Consider the following 21,917-nt stretch of genomic DNA (forward strand, 5'->3'; position numbering starts at 1 on the left):
CTTGCTATAATGTATGTATCGTGTACCCAGCTAGGTAATGAATACTGGTTGACTAAACCAATGCTTCACTTTCTAGGGTGGAAAGAAGTTTATCGGTGTCTGTGGAGGAAGAGATTGCTCTCTTTGCCAGTGTTTTCCTGAAAAGGGATCTCGGGTGAGTCATGTAAAATTCAGCATGGGTGGTGGGAGGGGAAAATGGGAAATTACTAATCAAAGGGCGTAAAGCTTCTATTATGCAGGATGAATAAGTTCTAGAGATCTTCCACCCAGCATCCTATCCACTGTCATCAATAATGTATTGTTCACTTAAAATTTTGTTGAATCACCTTGTACAGAAAGGGTCCTGGTGTACACGGCCCATGCTGGGTCGCCATATTGATATTCATGTTTTAAAAGCACTAGTTGAGAAGTATTAATACTGCAGTGAGTTAAGAAAAAACTACTTAACTTTGTTTAAAGTAGTGTTTCTAGACATTTGACCACATGACTCTTGGACGTCTTTTATAACCTTGTGGAATGGTGTTCCATAATCGAAGTGACAGTTGCATGTATCATATGCTCCTTATATTCCAGGCACTGGTCTGACGTGCTCAAAATGCTTTAGCTCACCGATCCCTCACAATAACTCTCTTCCCATCTTACGGTACCATCTTTGCAGAGCCGAAGACATCAGCATAGAACAATTGAGCCCCCTGCTCAAGTCCACCCAGGACAGTGCTTTTCATGACCACACTCTATTCTCTGTCCTGAGAGTAATAACCCTCTTGGTTACAGTATATGGGGTCTCTTGAACATTTATTTATAAACCTCTCTCACATATCTTGACAGCAGCAGTTGGCAGACACTAATTCACCTGTGCTGGGACTATTAGATCAAACCATCCCGTTGGTTAAAAACACTCCCACTGTATTACAAGAAAAGAGTACATTTCAGAAGTTTTAGGCAATTTTGAGTCAGGTCAATGGTTTTTGAAACGTGTTCAGATGGATCCAATAGGGCTGTGTGTGATGCTCAAAAAGCACAATTCCATAAAGATCAGTCCACAAGGATGCAAAATATTACCTTTCTGAGAGAAAGGACCGTGTATATCTCCCACAGTATTGCTTTATCTTCACACAGTAGTTATACAGTATGTGTGTGGTTCGTTTGTCAAGTCCTTTGCAGTAAGCAGCTTCCTTGTTGAGCTTCACGTCATGTCATGTTAGTCACTTAGTCGTGTCCGACTCTTTGTGACCCCATAGACTGTAGCCCACTAGGCTCCTCTGTCCATGGACTTCTCCATGGACAAGCAAGAATACTGGAGTGGGTTGCCATTTCCTACTCCAGGGGATCTTCCCACGTGAGGGAACGAACATGATTCTCCTGCACTGCAGGCCAACTCTTTATCCACTGAGCCACCAGAGAAGCCCTTGTTGAGCTTAAGTTATGACAAATCCCTTTCTGCCTCAACTGGTTTGTTTCTTCAATACATCACAACTTTTGGTGATCAGAATCTATCTTGAGCTTTTTCCCCAGCCACTTTTATGATTTATTTATTTTTTAAAGTCTTTGTTGAATTTATTGTAGTATTGCTTCTGTTTAATGTTTTCATGACTGTGAAGCACATGGGATCCTAGCTTCCCATCTAGGGATTGGAACCCGTACCCCTTGCATTGGAGGGTGAAGTCTTAACCACAGGACCACCAGGGAAGTCCCCATGATAAAATATAAAAACTACATTTGCCAGAAAGCAAAGTTAGGACCCTAAAAACGACCAGCCTAAGAAATGCTTTAACATTTTTCATATCAGTGGACCCAATAGTCAGGAAAAAAAGCCTGGTGTTTTTATGAGGTTGTCCACGTAAGCGTGCCAAGATTGCAAGCCAAGATTTTAAGACCCTTGGAGCTTGAGGTACCAGAGAAATGGAGGGATCAGCTCCATGGCAGGAATGGGGGAATGCCACAGAACAAAGATGAAGCCAGGTAGGTGTGGTCCTCTGACTTAATGATGTTTGGAAATTTTTTTTTTTTTTTTAACTGACACGCCTGCATGGAGGTTTGGTGGTGCTCCTGGTTCCAGTGGTTCGTAGGCCGTGACTGTCTGATATCTACAATGCATAGGACAGCCCCCCATCAAAGAGCTATCTGTCCTCAAATGCCAGTAGTGCCAAGGTTGAGAAATCCTGCCCTCGGTCCATAGCAGTTCTGAAGCCAGAAGGATTGTTATGTCCATCGGTCACCACGGGGAACCCTGGATTTCCAAGTTTTAAATAACTTGGTTATATATGGAAGAGGTGGGTGTCCCTAACAGTAAAGGATCTGCCTGCAATACAAGAGACCTGGGTTCAATCCCTGGGTCAGGAAAATCCCGTGGAGAAGGAAACGGCAACCCACTCCTGTATTCTTGCCTGTATTCCTGTATTCTTGTATCTCCTTGTATTCCTCTTATATTGCTGTATGCCTGTATCTCCTGTATTCCTGTATTCTTGCCTGACAGACTGCAGTGACCTCCATGGGATCACAAAGAGTCAGACACAACTGAGTGACTAATACTTTCACTTTCACTTGGAAGGAGCAGGGACCACTTCCAGATGTCTGGTCTCAGCCCCAGCACCTGCCCCGTGTCCAGGAGAAGAGGATGACACTTGGGTTCAAACACCAGTTCTCACCCTAGTATTCGGGAGCCCCCCGTGGCCGCTTGAATCTGCCCAAGCCTGGGTTTCCTCACATTTACTCCCTTGGTGCTTTGTCTTCCGTGTCCTTGGGCTGTGGAACCATCACGGGCATTTGCATCTGTAGAGGATGTGCTGTCTCTGATCACCAGACCTTCAGCGAGGTGGGTCAGGAGGGCTCACAGGGGTGGGCCTCTGTCGTCGTGAACCGCTGTCTTTGTCTCGGTTTCTGGGTGGTCGGGGAGAGCTGTGTGCGCAACACCGGTCAACCTCTGCCCTTCCTGGCACAGATGGATCCCTGGTGATGGCTGCGAGGCGCTGGTGACGTTCTCCAGCTAGGAATTTGGGGGCGTGGCTTGTGCATAACCGGGAGGAGGTTTGGGAGGCAGCCAGCCATTCTCATGCCATCTCTCCAGTTGCCGCAGTGACAGCTCAAGATGGACGATAGAAACAGGAATAAGCTGAATTATGAGGGTTGAGGCTCTTTCCAAGGGGCACAGCCCTGGAGTGGAACAGCGGGGCCTTCCTAAGAGGGAAGTGACTCCCCTTCTGGTTGAACAGCTGACTGAGTGGTTTGTCCAGCCCCAAATCAAAGCTGCTGTGTCTTTAGTAAGAGTTGGGGAGCCAGGCTGGGCGAGAGTTTCAGTGGAGACAGAAGCTGGGGTTTGAGGTGGAGTTGGGATGCATCTCCCTTCTCCAGTAGACCACATGTTGTCAGTCCATCCTAAAGGAGATCAGTCCTGGGTGTTCATCGGAAGGACTGATGTTGAAACTGAAACTCCAATACTTTGGCCACCTGATGCGAAGAACTGACTCATTGGAAAAGACCCTGATGCTGGGAGGGATTGAAGGTGGGAGGAGAAGGGGACGACAGAGGATGGGATGGTTGGATGGCATCACCTACTCAATGGACATGAGTTTGAGTCAACACCGTGAGTTGGTGATGGACAGGGAGGACTGGCGTGCTGCAGTCCATGGGTCTGGAAGAGTTGGACACGACTGAGCGACTGAACGGAACTGAACTGGACTGGAATGCATCTAAGGGCAGGAACCAAGGGGGCTCCTTCAGTCTCATCCCTGCATTGCTGGAGGCTCACAGACCAGCCTCCACCTGTGTTCTCATCGGTAATCACCATCACCTCCCCTTGGACCGTCTCCCACTGCATCAGTTGGGTCACTCACTGTCCCTCCCACTGTCCCCCCAAACACAATCTAAATATTCCCACTCCTCTACCTTTTTTTTTTAATGGTTATAGCAGTTTTTATTGTAATATTCGTATACAATTATTATAGACCATTTAGATAATACTGAAAAACTTTTTGTTTGTTTTTGTTCAATCACTCACTCGTATCCAACTCTTTGCGGCCCTATGGATTGCAGCACGCCAGGTTTCCCTGTCCATCACCAACTCCCAGAGCTTGCTCAAACTCATGTCCATCGAGTCAGTGGTGCCATCCAACCATCTCATCCCCTGTCGCCCCCTTCTCCTCCTGCCTTCAATCTTTCCCAGCATCAGGGTCTTTTCCAATGAGTCAGCTCTAGAAGCAGCATGATAAATCATCCAGGGATTCACGACCAGAAAGCAATCACTCAATATTTATTGATTTTATGACACATCCCCTCTACCCTTTTCTGGGATGCTTTCCCACTTCCACTCGGTCTCCATCTTTCCTGTCCTCTCCAAAGGAACTCGGGAGAGACTCCACCCCCCACAAGGTCCCCTGCCTGGTCCCAGACAGTGCGGATGGCCCCCTAATGTGAACCTGGTTCCCTCTGTGATGTTTCTTGCGCTCTGACCTTTAGCTCTGGGTTCGACTGTGGATGTGTCTGCCCCTCTTGATTAGATTGTAAGCATGTTCTCCTTCAAAGTGGTTGTAAAGGACACATGTAAAATGTTTATGCTGGTTCCTGGCTCGTAGTGGATGCTCTAGAAATATTTGTTGCCTACATTAGTTTCTCCTCTTTGAGAGCTGAGAGTCATTTTTGGAGGTATTTCTTTGAGATGATCACAGTAGAAGGCACCTAATAGGTAGTTAACACACTTAAATCAGTAACTTAAAATTCAGATTTGAGCCTGGACAGGATTTGGGAGGCTGAGCTGGTAGCCAGGCCATAAGAAGCATGTATGTGGGAAGACCTGCCAGGTCCGAGGGAAATGGGAATAGAATTAGCAGGAAGTCTCTCTTCCAAGTCTTTTTACACACAACGTGTAAACCTGTTAGTAAGTGAGCATCTCACCGAGTTTAGACTTTTTTGTGAATATCAGGTAGGTGATATTCAAAGTGTGAATAAGCACTTTGAGCCACAGAAGGGAACATGGCCATTGCTGTATTTAGATCTTTTAAAGGTTTAGTAGCATCCTGGAAAGACCTTGAGTCTGAGGATAGGACACTGGGAATTACCCCTTTGGTTTTAGGGGAGGAGTTCAGAGCCCTCACCTGGGAATTAAGAGTTTGTACTAGAGGACTGGTCCTGTCCTCCTAACAGCCTATGGTTCTGTGATGTGGGTGTGACTTTTCACATATGACAGTAACTTAATTGGTTTCTAAAATATTTTGCGACTCTGCATAACATTTCCCCAAACCCCGTTATAGTCCCTCTTTGGGGATATTAATGACATAACATTGGGTAGGATATCAAATTATTCTTTATCAGTTTCAGTGGGAAGATCTTCTGGAGGAGGGAATGAATGGCAACCTACTCCGGTATTCTTGCCTGGAGAATCCCCCGGACAGAGAAGCCTGGTGGGCTGCAGTCCACGGGGTCACAAAGAGTTGGACACAACTGAGCGCAGTACAACAGTTTCAAGGGAGAAATCGCTGTGTTTTTGATGGATGTCTTCTTGTAGGGAAAATTACATACATGTCATCACAGACCAGGATGGAACCTTTTATAAGGTTGCTTTAGTAACTCGCTTGATAATAAAGACACCTTCTATATTTTTTTCCAGAAGAAAATATATATTGTTTTCCATTCAAGGGAGTCTTGTAACTGTTAAGTCAATAGAACTTTATAGTTTGGTAGTTTTATACACAAGAAGGTCAAATGGCTTAAAACTCACGATCTGACTTAGTTTATTTTTGATTTGGAAACCAAAAATCACACATTAGCAAACCAGTCTTTCTTTTGGGAATTTGAAATCACCAAAATACATACAGGTATTTTTTTTTCCATTTATTTTTATTAGTTGGAGGCTAATTAGTTTACAATATTGTAGTGGTTTTTGCCATACATTGACATGAATCAGCCATGGATTTACATGTATTCCCCATCCCGATCCCCACTCCCACCTCCCTCTCCACCCGATCCCTCTGGGTCTTCCCGGTGCACCAGCCCTGAGCACTTGCCTCATGCATACATACAGGTATTATTTCCTGCAGCCTCAATCACTTGTCCCTTCCACTCCTAAGAGCTTGCAGTCCATGATAAAAATGGCATTTCCTTGGGAAGTTTTAGCTGTCATTAACATTTTTCATATCGTTAGATGGTTTGCACACAAAGCCCTAGAATTCAGCCTCTTTATCACTCACACATCTGTGTTCTAGTACACTCTATAACTGTAGCCCGATAAGTGGTTCGGAGCAATTGTTTTCATGTTCTCAAAGCTTGCGCAAGTCGATTATGTTACATTTTGATGGAAGCAAATTCCAGTGACAACAGAGAAGTTGGCAGATTTAGTCTGTCACCACCTCTTTGTGATTTGGTTTTGATGTCTTCCTTTTCTTGCTGCATCTTTCTTCTCCGAGGACCGACTCCCTAGCTCACTGGGTCTCTGCTGGAGAATCATCTGATATGCGAAGCCTTACCTGAGCGGACACGTGCAGGTGCCTTGAGGTGACAGCAGGTGACCTGAGTGAGGGGTCCCAGAAAGGGGCCTCAGCCTTGGGGACTCTGCGGGGCTGCGTGGTCCTTTTGTCATGTAAACGGATTAGCATTAAAAAAAAAAAAACCACGTAAATCCATGACTGATTCATGTCAATGTATGACAAAAACCACTAAAAAAAAAGAGAAAATAAATAAATAAATAAAATGTTGAAAAAAAAAAAACCATAGTGCCTAATAATTAAACAAATTTCCTGGTAGAATTCAGCCTGCCACCTGCCAGCTTGTAACTGGTTTAGCTGGTTAAAGGAGTTCCCCTTGTCATAAATATTATCCTTAAATTTTAAAGACTGGAAAACATACAGAAGTTAAAAGACTGAATCCCTATTTCTGAACAAGGCGTGGGAGACCTGGGTGTAGAGAGGAGATATCACTTTATATCATTCGGCCTATTAATAATATCATTAATAGCCAATATCCATATGGAGGAATGGGGCTTCCCAGGCTGTTCCAAAGAACCCACCTGCCAGCATAGGAGACATATGAGATGTGGGTTTGATCCCTGGGCTGGGAAGATCCCCTGGAGGAGGGCTTGACAGCCTACTCCAGTATTCTTGCCTGGAGAATCCCATGGACAGAGTAGTCTGGCAGTCTAAAGTCCATAGAGTCGCAAAGAGTTGGATAGGACTGAAGTGACCTAGCACTCACATAATATAGAGGAATTGGAGAAGGACATGGCAACCCACTCCTGTGTTCTTGCCTGGAGAATCCCATGGAGAGAAGACCCTGGTGGGCTACAGTCCATAGGGTTGCAAAGAGTTGGACATGACTTAGCAACTAAACAATGTAGAGGAATAACTCCAACTAATTAGCGTGGCTGTTGGTATGCTGACACCCTCACTCTTTAAACCCAACATCTGTGCTTGAAAAAGGAAAGCAAGCCTATATTTGCCTGCTACTTTTATTAAATAGCTTGCCTCTATTATTTACCAAACAGGCTAACTGTATGAAACCTCATCAAGAAAACCCAGTGACGAGGTTGGGTCTGAAGGTAGATTTTGGCATGTCTGCCCCAGTCAGTCACCTCATTAAACGGGCAGTGGTTTTACAGCCGTGCCCTTGGTCTCCTGGGTGGAGTTCAATCCTGAGTGTGTGTGTGTGTGTGTGTGTGTGTGTGTGTGTGTGTGTTCGCGCGCACACTCAGTTCAATCCCACAGCAACGATGATTGCTGAGCTCTGCGACCCAGTGTGAACCGTGGCCAGGCGGGTGCAGAGCTCAGCAAATGTGGGACTAGGCTGAACTTGAGAGGGTCAGGGTCATTACCAAAGTGGAGTCAGCCTTGGTGGTGGTGGTAAGAAATAAGGTGCATTTCCACACAGGGCATCTTCCACACAGGAACTTGGGAGCAGAGTTTGTGACTATGAGAACAGCTGTTTCATGCCAAGGTAGCGTGACTAAATTAGTTAAAGTGAATTACAGAGTTTTTAGGAGAGAAAATTGTATTTCTCCTTTCACATGCCATTTTCCCTAAGTTGCTAAGAAATCCACGGGGAAACAACTGTGTCGAGTGCTGTTTTTTTGTTTTTCACTCCTTTGTCACACATATATGAATTTGCAAATCACTCAGTTATTAGCCATTCATTCCTTCTATGCCATAAAGAAGGCTGAGCACCGAAGAGTTGATGCTTTAGAATTGTGGTGCTGGAGAAGACCCTTGAGAGTCCCTTGGACTGCAAGGAGATCACACCAGTCAATCCTAAAGGAAATCAACATTGAATATTCACTGGAAGGACTGATACTGATGCTAAAGCTGAAGCTCCTTTGGCCACCTGATGTGAAGAACCGACTGACTGGAAAAGACCCTGATGCTGGGAAAGATTGAAGTCATGAGGAGAAGGGGGCGACAGAGGATGAGATGGTTGGATGGCATTACTGACTTATTGCACATGAGTTTGAGCAAACCTGGGGAGATAGTGAAGGACAGGGAAGCCTGGCGTGCTGCAGTCCATGGAGTTGCAAAGAGTCGGACAAGATTGAGCGACTGAACAACAACAGCAAGAACAATTTCTTCCATTCATTCAGCAAACAGTCATTGAGCATTCACCATGTGCCAGGCATCCGAGGAGGCTGTGAGGCTTTGGGGGTAAAGAGGTGGGTCCTTGTGGCCTGGAGCTGGGAGTCCATCAAGCAAGACAGACTCACCTTCCGCCCGTTCCTACTGGGTGCCTGATGAGTGCCAGATGTGGGGTGGTCTGGACATTTCAGATGCATCAGGGAAAAGAACATATGAAGACCCTTTCTTCTCCAGGTGGATAATCTAGTGCCCTAACTTGATTTTGTACAGAAGCCTATGTGTGTGTGCTGGATGGTGCAAAGATATCTTGGACCTGGTGGAACCAGAGGTCACCCAGTGATGGCCTAGGGGAAGCCTGGCGTGTTCTCTCCATAGGCAAGATGGAGACCCAATTCTCTGCCTCTTCCAGCCCTGGCTTGTGGCTACATCACTTCAGTCTCTGCCTCTATCATCACATCACCTTCTCTCCTGGGTGTCTGGACCAAATCTTCCTCCATGTCCCTCTTATAAAGATACATGTCCCTCTTATAAAGATACCTGTAATGGCCTCTAGGACCCACCTGGGTAACACAGAACAAAAGTTGTCGTCTTAAAATCCTTAGGTTTATTACATCTTTTGCCACCCAAGGCAAAATCCACAGGTTCCAGGCTTAGGGCATAAACGTATCTTTTTGAGGCCACGCTTCAAACCACCGTAAGTGTTTGGGCAGAGACAACAGCCCCTACTCAGGCCCTGAAGTAAGAAGGAGATGGGCTGGTGTGTTGGATGGGCCACGAGGTGGCCAGCAAGGTTTGATCATGTAGGGGAGGGAGCCAGTGGTAAGGGACGCAATTGAAAAACCAGATACAGCATATCCTGAAGGATAGGCAAGGCTTTGAAAGATGTTCGGAGTAGACACAGGTTGGATTTATGTTATAAGAACATGCTGGCTGCTCTTCGAAGAATATATTGAAGGCGACAAGGGGCAGGGAGAATTATTAGAGAAAACCTGTCAGGAGGCTACTGTAGTCGCCCTGGTGGGAGGTCTGGGCTGAAGACCATGGTACTTGGAGGGGTATGATGCTGAGCTAATGTTACACCATTTATGAAGATGGGAAAACCAGTGTTCCATGACCTGGATCAAGGGGTGACTTTTTTTTTTAAATTGAAGTATAATTGATTTACAGTGTTTCAGGTGTATAGCAACGTGATTCAGTTACACACACACACACACACACACACTTTCTTTTTCAGATTCTTTTCCAAACAGGTTACTATAAGATATTGGCGTTCCCTATCCTGTATAATAAGTGAGTGACCTTGTTTATCATTCAGTAGCAAAGCCATGTCTTCTAGTTCTCAGGACAGCACTTTTTCCCATTGCATCAAGCTTCCACTTAAGAAAAAACTTTTTTCTTTTCTTTTTGATCTATATTATATGAGATGAGGAATGTTCACTAAACTTATTGTGATTTCATGATGTATGTGAATTGAATCATTATGCTGTACATCTTTTTTATCTTTTTTTTTTTTTTTTTTCGGCTCCGCTGCTTGGCTTGCAGGATCTTAATTCCCCAACCAGGAATGGAACTGAGATCCTGGGAATTCCCTTTCTTCCAGTTTTAATGATATACTTGATACAGCACTGTATAAGATGTATCCCATGGAGAATTAACCTGTCAGTCCACTGGTTAGGGCTTTGTATTTTCGCTGCCATGGGCCCAAAGGAACTAAAATCCCACAAATTTTGAGGTGTGGCCCTCCCCCCAAAAAACTGGAAAAAAGTGATACAAAAATACAGCCTATTTATCAAATTAAAAGACATTAATAAATGAATTTTAAATTATTTGGAAGAACAAGTTATTGTCCTGCTTATATTAATGAAAACATAAATAATATTCATTTTACCTCCATTAAAATTTTTTTTAAAAACAGCTGAAAATCCTGAGTCAGGGATATTACAGACTTAACTGACCAATTTGTTCCTTCATTAAGTGAGGTGAAATTAAGGCACAAGAAAACACTCTGCCATTGCAGTCCGGTCTCCTTGGATTGTCTACTCTTTGAGTAACACCTTTTATGTTATTTGTTTTATCATCCTTCTACATCTCCAGCAGTTGTTTCATCTGCAATAGAGGAGGACCTTGGAGGCACCCCTAAAGGGTTCAGGCTGCCCATTGAGGCCTAGTTGAGCTTTAAGTGATGTTATAGTGCCACCTAGTGGCACAGTTGTTGAAATGCAACCAAGAATTAAAAAGGGTTGCTGACAAACCCTTCTTTGTTAATTTTGATTATAAATAAGTGCTTGAGTGTATATTTAATTATACTGTGGAAGGCAGTGGCCAAGGTGGGCTGGGGGTGGTAATAAAAATGTACACAGATTCCTGGTCTCAATAATCTTACTGGACAACATCACCCCAAGTAGATATTAAAGTAACATGCATAAAACCATAATGAGAAATAAGTGCTAAGCTTATGTAGGTATTAATTGCTTGAGGGTGGATATGAGAGTTTATACAAGAGTGAGATTGATAAGGACTGGAGTGAAAAGGGAAGCAGCAACTTTGAAGTTGGGTGTGACTCTGCTTCTTCAGGTCGTAGCCAAGTGGCCTTCATCTCTCTGAGCCTAGGCTTCCTCATTTGGGGATGAAAAAGCAGACATAGGATGACTTTGTGCTTTACGGATCTAAGGATTCCATGAGAGGAAGGCACAGTACTTTTCCACTGACCAGGATGGAGTAAGTGCTCAGTGAAGGGTGTCCTGGCATCATCATCATTGTCATCATAATTTGCATTGGGCGAAGGTTGACTCTGAGCTACAGATGGGCCAGGGCTGCTATTCCTTCAGGTGAAGAGAAGACAGAAATGTGGCTGGAGCAGAGGGTGTGGCTGCAGACACTCGGGGACCAGGGTTTGCCAGGGTGGAGGAAGATGGGCTGTGCTTATTGCAGTGTTGATGGAGGCAAGGAAGGACACAGCAAAGGGAAGACAGAGGGTTAGTTGACATTGGTGTGTGCAAGGGAGGGGGAGACTTCAGTTAGGGACACGGGGGAGGCTGGTGCTTGGGTAGCCCCCGTGGAGGACCAGAGCATGACCCAGGGCTTCCACAGTGGGATGAAAGAGGGACAGACATCTGAGAATTAATTCAGAGAAAGAAGTGATAGACTTGGTCTTGGGAGGAGGATTAGGGTCAGCAAAGCTGACAGTTGGGTGGTGAGCTTAGCTGGTGGAAGAAACCCAAGTTGCCGTCTGCCGAGTCAGAGAGGAAAAAGGCAGCAAAACCAGTCTGGGCATGGTGAGCTCAGCTTCTGACATGATGAGTGCACATGTACAGCGAAGAAGCTTCACGGAAGTTTCTAAAGAACAGTCAGAGATACAGGCTGGGACTAGGAAGTTAGACTTGAGAACACAAAAATAGAGGTTTTTAACTGATCTGATGAGCACTGTTGTATGTGGACTTTCCTCATTTACACGGGGATAATAATCCACAGTCCTCAGTGCTGTGGGTTGGATTAAACAAAGTAATATATGGACACTGCAGGTGCATAACCAAGCTTAATAAATAAATACCTTTCCCTTCCTGCGACACTTTTGATGATCAATGTCTTGGTCTTATTGGCCAAGAGTGATTTGGAAATTTATGTGTAAACAGTGTAATAAAAGGCTTTCCAGATGGCTCAGTGGGAAAGAATCTACCTGCCAATGCAGGAGATGCAGGAGAGGTGGGTTCAATCCCTGAGTCCGGAAGATCCCCTGGAGAAGGAATTGACAGTCCGCTCCAGTATTCTTGCCTGGAAAATTCCAAGCAAAACCAGGGGGGCCTGGCAGGCTGCAGTCCATGGGGTTCCAAAAGAGTTGGACACGGCTTAGGGACTTCACTTTCATTTTCACTTTCTGGCTCAGACGGTAAAGTGTCTGTCTATAATATAGGAGACCTGGGTTCAGTCCCTGGGTCGGGAAGGTCTCCTGGAGAAGGAGATGGCAACCCACTCCAATATTCTTGCCTGGAAATCGCATGGACGGAGGAGCCTGGTAGACTACAGTCCATGGGGTCACAAAGAGTCGGACACGACTGAGTGACTTCACTTTCACTTTAGTGACTAAACAACAGTATAATAAAAGCATCTTTCTTATTTGTTCATTCATTGCATTCATTCAGACTTTTGCACTGATTCTCTGATTCTAAAAGAGCAAGAAGTAGTGGCAGAAAAAGTGTGATTTTATGTGCATTTGTCATTGTCTATCTGTAGCTATTTCTCCCGGTCCTCAATACTGCTCAATAGGCGAAGGATTTCTTTTTTTTTTAAACTAATTAATTTATTTTAAGGCTAATTACTTTACAATATCGTGGTGGTTTTTGCCATACATCAACATGAATCAGCCACGGGGGCACATGTGTCTTTCCGTTCCTCTTAGGGTTTGGTTCCTGGAAGCAAGCAGACCAATGGTAGCCCAAAAGGCTGATTTGAAGATTTAGGTTTTAAAAATGTACATATCGTCTTCTCTGTTTGTCTCATCTACTAAATGTTGTGAAATAGAGTTTGATCCTAGCCCAGCTCAAGAGACACATCTGACACGGACGGTTAATGAGGGGGAATCCTAAAGGAATGCTCTGGCCTCGGAGAGCCAGGCAGGCGTGGGAGCCAGCGTCCACTCCGATCGCCTTCAGCCTTTATTTGTTCAGCTGGCCCGAGAGCCCGGTGCGGCTGCAGCCACAGTGGGGAGGCGCGTGAATGGGTCTGATGACTCGGCGTCCGCCTGGCCTTTGGGTAGAAAGCCGTGGCCTGGCGGCTTCCCAGGGCATGCCAGAGCTTCCTCGGCTGTCAGGCCGATTGTCCTTTCTGGATTCAGTGAATCCTTTTTCTGACTTCACTGTCTCTCACTGAAGGTCATAAACCACAGAGGCAATTCCAGACCCACAGTAGCAAAAAAAGAAAAAATTCAGAGATCCTAGCTCTGACAGCCAGCCATTCATTCCCTTGGGCATTTTTTTCTTTTTGCTACAGTGACTGAAATGCAGTGATCCATTGCCTAGTATGGGTGAAAGGTGCAGGGGTAGGAGTGGAATGTTTCTTAAAAAAAAAAACCTTTTTTTAAAGATGCAAAATTCTTGTGATTATTTAATGATTCTGTAGTTACGGAAGTATCTTGTCTTGTTCAGTTGCTAAGTTGCGTCCAACTCTTTGCAACCCCATGGACGGCAGCACTGTCCTTCATTATCTCCTAGAGTTTGCTCAAGTTCATGTCCACTGAGTCAGTGATGCTGTCTAACCATCCCATCTTCTGTCATCCCCTTATTTATGTCTATTCATCGTGAAGTTAGTTTTAGTGTTGCCTGATAAATTAGTAAGCTCAACTCTTTACTTTTAAACATGTTTTTTCTTTTATTGATCCCATCTTTTGTATGAAGTGATTTAATGAAATTGGAATTATTCCATCACTGTGGATAAATGATTTACTCAGATTAGATAAACTCACAATGACTATTTCAAATATTGGTGCTCGGGAAGTTTTTGTGAACAGCTTTCTGGCATATTTAATACTGGTATACAAGGTTTTAGAGCATTTTTTAAGATGTATTCTGTAATAAGATAACTATTAAGAGGAAAAAACAGTACTGCATGTAGAACAAAACGCAAAGTCTATCCCATAAAAGGGAGGCCTTTAATGCTGTCTTGTTAGTTTTTTCAGTTGCATGGTAGGGGTTGTATGTGCAATTTAGTAGGTGCCGGGCCTGCCGGCTAGATGAACAGGTCAAGGACGCAATCACCAGTGCACCTGAGAAATAAAAGACTAAGAAAGATGGGGTTGAGAGGGACGGAGTCAGCTTGTGACTGATTCCGACGACTTTATTGAGGCGTAACATACATATATATACTAACAGGATTCACCAAATTTTAGATCAAAGACTTGTATACGTGCAGAACTGCAGATACTAGTTTTAGGAGTTTATCTTAACTCCAGCAGAGCATGGCACCAGCATCTTACAATCAGGTAAAGACTACCTAGACATAAGCCATTCACAGGAGCCCGATAATCTTATCAGAGTCAGGAAAATAGGCAAATGGTGGCTGCAGCGATTTCCTTGAGGGAGGTGAGAAAGGCCAATTTGCACTTTAACAAATCAGGGGTGGCGGGACAGAGAGGGACCTTTTGATCTCTCTCAGGGCCGAGAAGGGGCCTGAGCAGTCAGGCCGGCTCCCCGCATCTCCCCCTTTTCTTTTGACTAATGGCCATTATATCTCCCTCGAAGGAAATGGCCGCGTTTGCAAACGGGAAAACATCAGCAATCTTTTATTTATCATCTCAGATAAGCATTGACAAATGCAAGGGCCAAAACACAGCAATAACAATATGCATATAATGATGAAAATTATAGATTTCCACCAACCACTATGAAACCAGGCAGATATCTGACTCCAAATGCTGGAGTCAGAAAAATCCATAGCGGCTACTTGTTGTTTCATATCTTCTAAAGCATCAGAAACATTTGAGGAATAATCAGGAATATATACACAACACTCCATTTTTATTAAGGCACATGTTCCCCCTTGAGAGGCTGTTAGAATATCCAGAGCCATACGATTTTGTAGAACGGCTTTTCTCATCTGTTTTTGTTCTTCATTAAGAGCCTCTAAAGCTCTTCTAGTATCTGTCAAAGCTTGTTTTGTAAAATTGTTCAAAGCCTCTACCCTGAGCATAATATCAGTGGCTCCTAAAGAGGGCACAAAAATTGAGGCTAAATAATCATACCAATGTGAAAAACAGAGCGTGACCACCGGGCTTTAACATAAGGTAAATTAACAGGTTGACTAATTTTTTGCTTATGAATTCTCCCAGGGGCAAACACAAACCCTAGGGTACATCTCCCCACCCATCCTACAGGGAGCCAGGGCCAAAGGTTGTATCCACAAATCCATCGAGTGTTATTTGGGGTTACCCATCTTATACCAGGGCTATTTTCCCAATCTGTCCCTGGCCAAATAACAGACTTGTTGACAATAAACGTTACATCCATTACAGTCTTACATTTGTGGGTAGGCAATAGTCCCATATGTTTCATGTGATATCCTGGAAATTCTCGGCCTCCAAATGTTGGTACATGAGTCTTTTGCTCCCAGCAAATGTCAGCAGGGGTCAGTAGCTGTCCTTTTTCAGGGGTCATCCAGAAATATTCGTCCCAAACTTGGTAGTAGTCACCCTCAAATCGATTAAAATCATTGGGAGAAGAAACAGATCTATTTTCGTAATATAAGTACGCATTAACAATTTCCTGATAACTTTGTGTTACATTAAAATAAAAAGAAGAAGCGTGTAAAGGATCAGAGCATCGAGAATCTATATCAAAATTAACTGTAATTAAGCTTCGATGTTTCTTCTGATATTCTTTTAAAAAATCACATAAAGCCGAAGTTTTATTTTTTGGAAAGGGAAGCACCCACCAGGGTAATCCTTCTGTAACCGATAAAGGCATGCTTGTGCAGACCCAGCAGGCTGTTTCATTGTAAAAATCAGCATAAGAATGAGCCCAGGAAACGAAAGCATTGGCTTCAGCCTGAGGGAAGGCTTGATTCATTATCGCGCATGCCAAAGCGAGGGCGATATAAGCCAGCGCATATCGAGGTTGGGCCGTCTCTGCAGCCATCCTCCTTGCTTGAAGGATAAACTCATGCATCTGCTGATTTGTCGGGAGAAGATTCCTCTGCTGTAAAGTCAGCCGACCTAATTGCTGATTCAGTAATCTCCTCCGTCTGGCGTACCAGCCTTTCCGGGAGCCAGCGCGGTGCTTCGGCATCCTGTGGAAAAACACATACATGACCCCTCCCCCAAATTAACACAGGATCTGGGCCATGCCAGTTATTATCCAGCGGGTCTTTCCACAAGACCATCGGCTTTCTGCTGGAAATCTGAGGGTCCCAAAATCTCTGCGCAGCTGAATGTCCTTCTTTATCTAAAATTAAAAAATTTAAAATATATAAAGCGTGATTAAGGTAATTTCTGGGTAGAAGGGGATAGAGCTCCCCCCTCTGTATTTTTTGAAGCTGTAGTTTCAAAGTTTGATTAGCACGTTCCACGATGCCTTGACCCTGTGGATTATAAGGAATGCCTGTTTTTAGGGTGATAGAAAAAGAGGAACAAAAATTTTTGAAGGCAGAGGAGACATAGCCGGGGCCATTATCAGTTTTTATAATCTTTGGCGTGCCTAAAATGGAAAAAGCATAAAGACAATGTGAGATAGAATGTTTTGCGGCTTCACCAGTCTGTAAGGATGCCACAATATATCCTGAAAAGGTGTCAATAGATACGTGAACGTACTTTAAACGACCAAAGGAAGGGACATGAGTGACATCCATTTGCCAAAGATGATTCGGTAGAAGCCCGCGAGGATTAACGCCAAGATGTGGAACTGGAAGAAACTTAGGGCAAACAGGACAAGATTTAACAATTTGTCGTGCAGTCTCTCGAGGGATTTGAAACTGCAAACGAAGAGTGTTACTATTCTGGTGATGTAGCGCATGTGATTGCTGTGCTGCTTCCACCTGTGAAAGAAAAACTCTAGTGTGAGAATCAGCCATCTGATTTCCCATAGATAGAGGTCCAGGAAGCCCAGTGTGGGCACGTAAATGTCCAAAGAAGCAGGGTAAAGTGCGCTGTTGCAGCAGAGACTGAATTGAACGTAACAAATGTTGAATGTTAGAATTCACAGTAGAAATAAAGGGAACAGTTTCTATATATTGCAAAGCAAGAGCAATGTATTTGCTATCAGTAAACAAATTAAAAGACTGTGAGGAATATTGTGAGCATACTTTATGGACGGCTGAAAGTTCTACTTCTTGAGCCGATGTATAGTTCGTCTGCCAGGTGAAAGGGGTATCATTAACCACAAAGGCAGCAGTTCCATTGGAGGATCCATCAGTAAAGATCGTAAGAGCATCTTGAATAGGAACATTAGAAACATTCTTTGGAAAAATAAATGAATGCTGGCTGGCAAAATGCAAAAGTTTATCAGAAGGTAAATGATTAATAATTTGACCTGTAAAGGAGGAAAATGCCAAAGCCCACGAGTCATTAAACTGAAAAAGCCATTCCTGCTGTTCTTTGGTATAGGGCACATAAATGTAAGCAGGATCGGCTCCCAACATTTCTCTGGAAAGACGCCTTCCTTTGGCAACGAGGAGGCTAATGAAATCAAAAAAAGGAGTAAGAACTTTTGAAGGCGATACAGGTAAATGGATCCATTGTAAGGGAGCATTTTGATATAACACTGCCGTCGGGGTATGTTTAGAGGGAAACACATATAGTCCCCACGGTTGAGAAAAATCACAGTAGGTAGCAAAATGCTGAGAGAGGGCCTTTTCAACCAGGGCCAGAGCAGCTCGCCCCTCATCGTTTAGTATTCTAGGGGAGGAAGGGTCAGTTGTTGATTAAGGTTTCGAAATTGTCCTTCCTCCATTAGCATGTCAAAAGTAACCTGCAGCCCATTACGGCGGTTACGGTCTTCAATGATGTTACAGACCTCGCCGTATTTTGAGCACCACAAGAGATTAGGAGGCAAGTATTGAGATGAAAGACTTTCAATTATGGCTAGAGTAAACGGCGCAGTAGGCCCGCATTGAGTGCAAGCTTGTTTCAGTTGTTTAAAAGGCAGAGGCTCATGATACCTCTGATGATTAGCATCTTGAAAAACAGGGAAAATCATAGAATATCCCTCAAGATTTTCACCCTGTTCTCGGGCTGTTTTCACAGCCATTTGTAGTGGTGAAAGTATTGGCCTTTTTAGGCTAGATGGAACATATACTGGCGCTGTTGGAATCAAAGGCGCTTCTGCGAGAGGAGGGGGAGGGAGCGGGACCGGCGGCGGCAGCGGGTCAGGATTTAAACCGGCTATAACAGATGGCGTTTTAGAATGCAACGGCTTAGTTGTATTTATGGGCGATAAGTCTAGTTGTTCCATTCTCTGAGATATGGATGTTAGCATCTCTCTAAGTTCAGAAAAAGGGGAGCCTTGGTCTTTATTCTTTTGTTGAGTTACTATAAAGGCATCCCATCCTTCTTTGTCATGCTCAAAAGTCTGCTCTTTTAAATCGTCTTCCTCATCAGGAGAAAGTTCTGAATCTGAGTCTTGTTCTAGAGCAGTAGTCTCATTATCATTTTTTCTGGAACCTGAAACAATTGGGGAGTCATATATGTGCTCCGCTACCCGTTGGGGGGCACCTGAACACTTGGGTGTTATAAATTTCAAGGCTGTTTCAAATTTCCTACTCTCGTGTTCTGGGTTTAAACAATCTCTTATTAGAGTCCATAGAGAATAAGCATCAAGAGGAACTTTGTCTGGTCCACAGAGGGTATAAACTGTTTGAATTTGTTCTCCCACCTTTATCCAAGTTTCAAGGCTAATAGTTCCTTGCTCTGGGAACCAAGGACAAGTTTCCTCCACAAAGACAAGAAATCTTTCTAGTTTCTGTTTAGAGACAGAAATTCCTCTAGCTTTTAGCATAGTTTTTAACATAGAAACAAAGAACTGTCTACTATTACTTTGCCCCATAATTTTTACTCTCAACTATACCCTCTCCACCCACAGTTTTCCAACGATACCTGAATAGGTGAGGCTTTCTCCCGGGATCACTTTCAATATTTTTGGGTGGCTGTGCTCTGGGATCCGCCCACGTCCCTCGTTCTGGCGCCACTTGCCGGGCCTGCCGGCTAGATGAACAGGTCAAGGACGCAATCACCAGTGCACCTGAGAAATAAAAGACTAAGAAAGATGGGGTTGAGAGGGACGGAGTCAGCTTGTGACTGATTCCGACGACTTTATTGAGGGGAAACATACATATATATACTAACAGGATTCACCAAATTTTAGATCAAAGACTTGCATACGTGCAGAACTGCAGATACTAGTTTTAGGAGTTTTATCTTAACTCCAGCAGAGCATGGCACCAGCATCTTACAATCAGGTAAAGACTACCTAGACATAAGCCATTCACAGGAGCCCGATAATCTTATCAGAGTCAGGAAATAGGCAAATGGTGGCTGCAGCGATTTCCTTGAGGGAGGTGAGAAAGGCCAATTTGCACTTTAACAAATCAGGGGTGGCGGGACAGAGAGGGACCTTTTGATCTCTCTCAGGGCCGAGAAGGGGCCTGAGCAGTCAGGCCGGCTCCCCGCAAGTAGGGTTGAAGGAAGACCCCTATGTCAGATCTCAACAACCACAGACACCGACAGGGCAGCGTCCAGGGCCACTGCTCAGCCCGGGTGGGGTCATCTCAGGGCCCCATCCCTACTCTCAGCCAGACTTCCGGGGATGGCAGTTCAGAGCCAGGAGAAAGCAGATCTTTGACAGTCTTCCCTTGGGTTGGGTGGTGGATCTGACCACGTGATTTTGTTAAGTATTGTTCTCTGCCTTTCTTGCATCATGGCCTGGGGCACCGAGACGCTGTCTGCCAGGAGCTCTGGTCTGGTGGGTGTGGGGCTGGGGCCACACAAAGAGGTGATCACAGGAGTAGATGGGAAGTGTCATTACGCAGGCATCTTGGACAAGCACCTCGTGTGGGGTGAGGGTAGTGGACAGCGGGGATTTTCCAGGGGAAGAGTGAGAGATGACTTGTGGGGCATCCCCTAAAGGGGATAGGACACAGAAGTCTGTGAAAGAACGGAGCTTGACATCCCTTGTTCAGGGATGTCAGTGTGACCGATCAGGGCTGGGGAGGTGGCAAAAGGGAGGGACAGAGAATTTAATAATACAAATGACCATCGCTCGATGTATTTCTGTTTAAGGGTGCTTTAGGTGGCGTGTTCTCAGTCAGGACACATTTCTATATTGAATGCAGTTTTATCATTCTTGCCACTGTGCTCAATATTTCCACTCCTGTTCCTTTTCTCCCCAAAGTTCCATTAGTGGCTTGGACTCAGCATCGCGTGTCTAAAACAAAATACATTAAAGAGAATTATAGCCAGTAAGTTGGCTGTCCTTTCTGTTCCCCTTTTCTGTCCAGACATGCATTTTGTTGTTTTTAGATCATAGGTTACTGCAAAGTACAGCATCCACAATACATAATTTAGAACTTTTTGTGTAAATGATATATAAGACAGATAATTTCCAAACTTAATGAAAAAGCAGTTATTTCCTGAGCCTTATGGGAATTAATCAAAACCAACTGAGATTAATTAACATGTAGAAAAGGTCAGCTGAAGTTATTATTTATGCTGACATTTAGATTGTAGTTTAGAAATTATATAATATCTAGAGTAAATAGATATGCCTTCAAAGTGCCCCTAAATGGTTGGTGCCCATATGATTAGATTTTATATTTTATTGTTGTCTTTTCTGTAACACTTATGTATACATTTAAGCTTCCTTGAAAATTCTAAGCTTATAGTATTTTTACGGGTGCTCAAGGAATAGCAGCTATTCTAATGATAATGAAAACATGTGAAGAGAAGGGAAAGTACAAATGAAGTATGATTTTGACTTATAAAATGTAGGCAGATGTTAAAGGTTGTCAGTAATAAAAAAAAAAGGAACGAGGAAGAAAGCATAGAGCCCAGGGTCAGCTTGGTGTTAGGGGATTGGCTGAGTGGACAGACCCCATTTTCGGTCATATGGAGCATTTATAGGGACAGAGAAGTTTGGAAGTTTGCTTAAGTGGTACCCAGGCAGTGGCAGCTCCAACTTGGGCTTTAAGTTAGGATGCACTCTGACTGTTTATCCAATGGGGGTTGAGCACATGAGAAGCTCTGGGGCTCATGCTCAGGGCTGAGCCCCATGACTGGCCCTGGTTTCAAGAGGGTGGCCGCTTAACAGAACAATCTCACTCTCCCCCTTGTGGGATTTCATTCATAGGATTCCTGAGGTTGGGTCACCAGAACGGTGCTTACACACTGATTTCAGATGATTCAAATTTTTATGTAGACGGGACTGTTCAAAAAATCTTTTTCCCCTGGGCCCCACACACCCAAAGGATGGCTCTACATTCTAGGGTCCTGTGCACACTTTGTGGTTTTTGTTATTCAGTCACTAAGTCATGTCTGACTCTTTGTGACCCCACAGACTGTCGCCCCCAGGCTCCTCTGTGCATGGGATTCTCCAGGCAAGAATACTGGAGTGGGTAGTTATTCCCTTTTCCAGGGATCTTCCCAATCCAGAGATTGAATCTGAGTCCCCTGCATTGGAGGCAGGTTCTTTACCACTGAGCCACCTGTGAAGCCCCATGCATGCTTGGAGCTGAGCACTAATGATTCAGAATTGCCCAGAGCTTTAAGAGATCTGATCTGAACAGATCTCCCCTGAAATCCACTTAGCTTTTCTCTCCACAGATCAAGACTTCACTTGCTCACTAAATGCAGTTATCCAGGTTCTCTGGTAGGGAAAGGGGAGATTCAATGAC

At 44.3% G+C, this 21,917-nt stretch overlaps 1 protein-coding gene across 4 annotated transcripts in view; it reads left to right on the top strand.

Annotated features, from left to right (window-relative positions):
* COL4A4 (collagen type IV alpha 4 chain) overlaps positions 1–21,917 on the top strand; it is a 151,628-nt gene that overhangs the window by 26,915 nt on the left and 102,796 nt on the right. For all 4 annotated transcript variants that reach the window (XM_043445277.1, XM_043445279.1, XM_043445276.1 and 1 more), the window contains exon 4: positions 77–154. In XM_043445277.1, the coding sequence (XP_043301212.1) occupies positions 77–154 (78 nt within the window). The remainder of the gene's footprint in view (positions 1–76; positions 155–21,917) is intronic.

This window comes from Cervus canadensis, chromosome 24 (assembly GCF_019320065.1).
Source record: "Cervus canadensis isolate Bull #8, Minnesota chromosome 24, ASM1932006v1, whole genome shotgun sequence".
Taxonomy (NCBI): domain Eukaryota; kingdom Metazoa; phylum Chordata; class Mammalia; order Artiodactyla; family Cervidae; genus Cervus; species Cervus canadensis.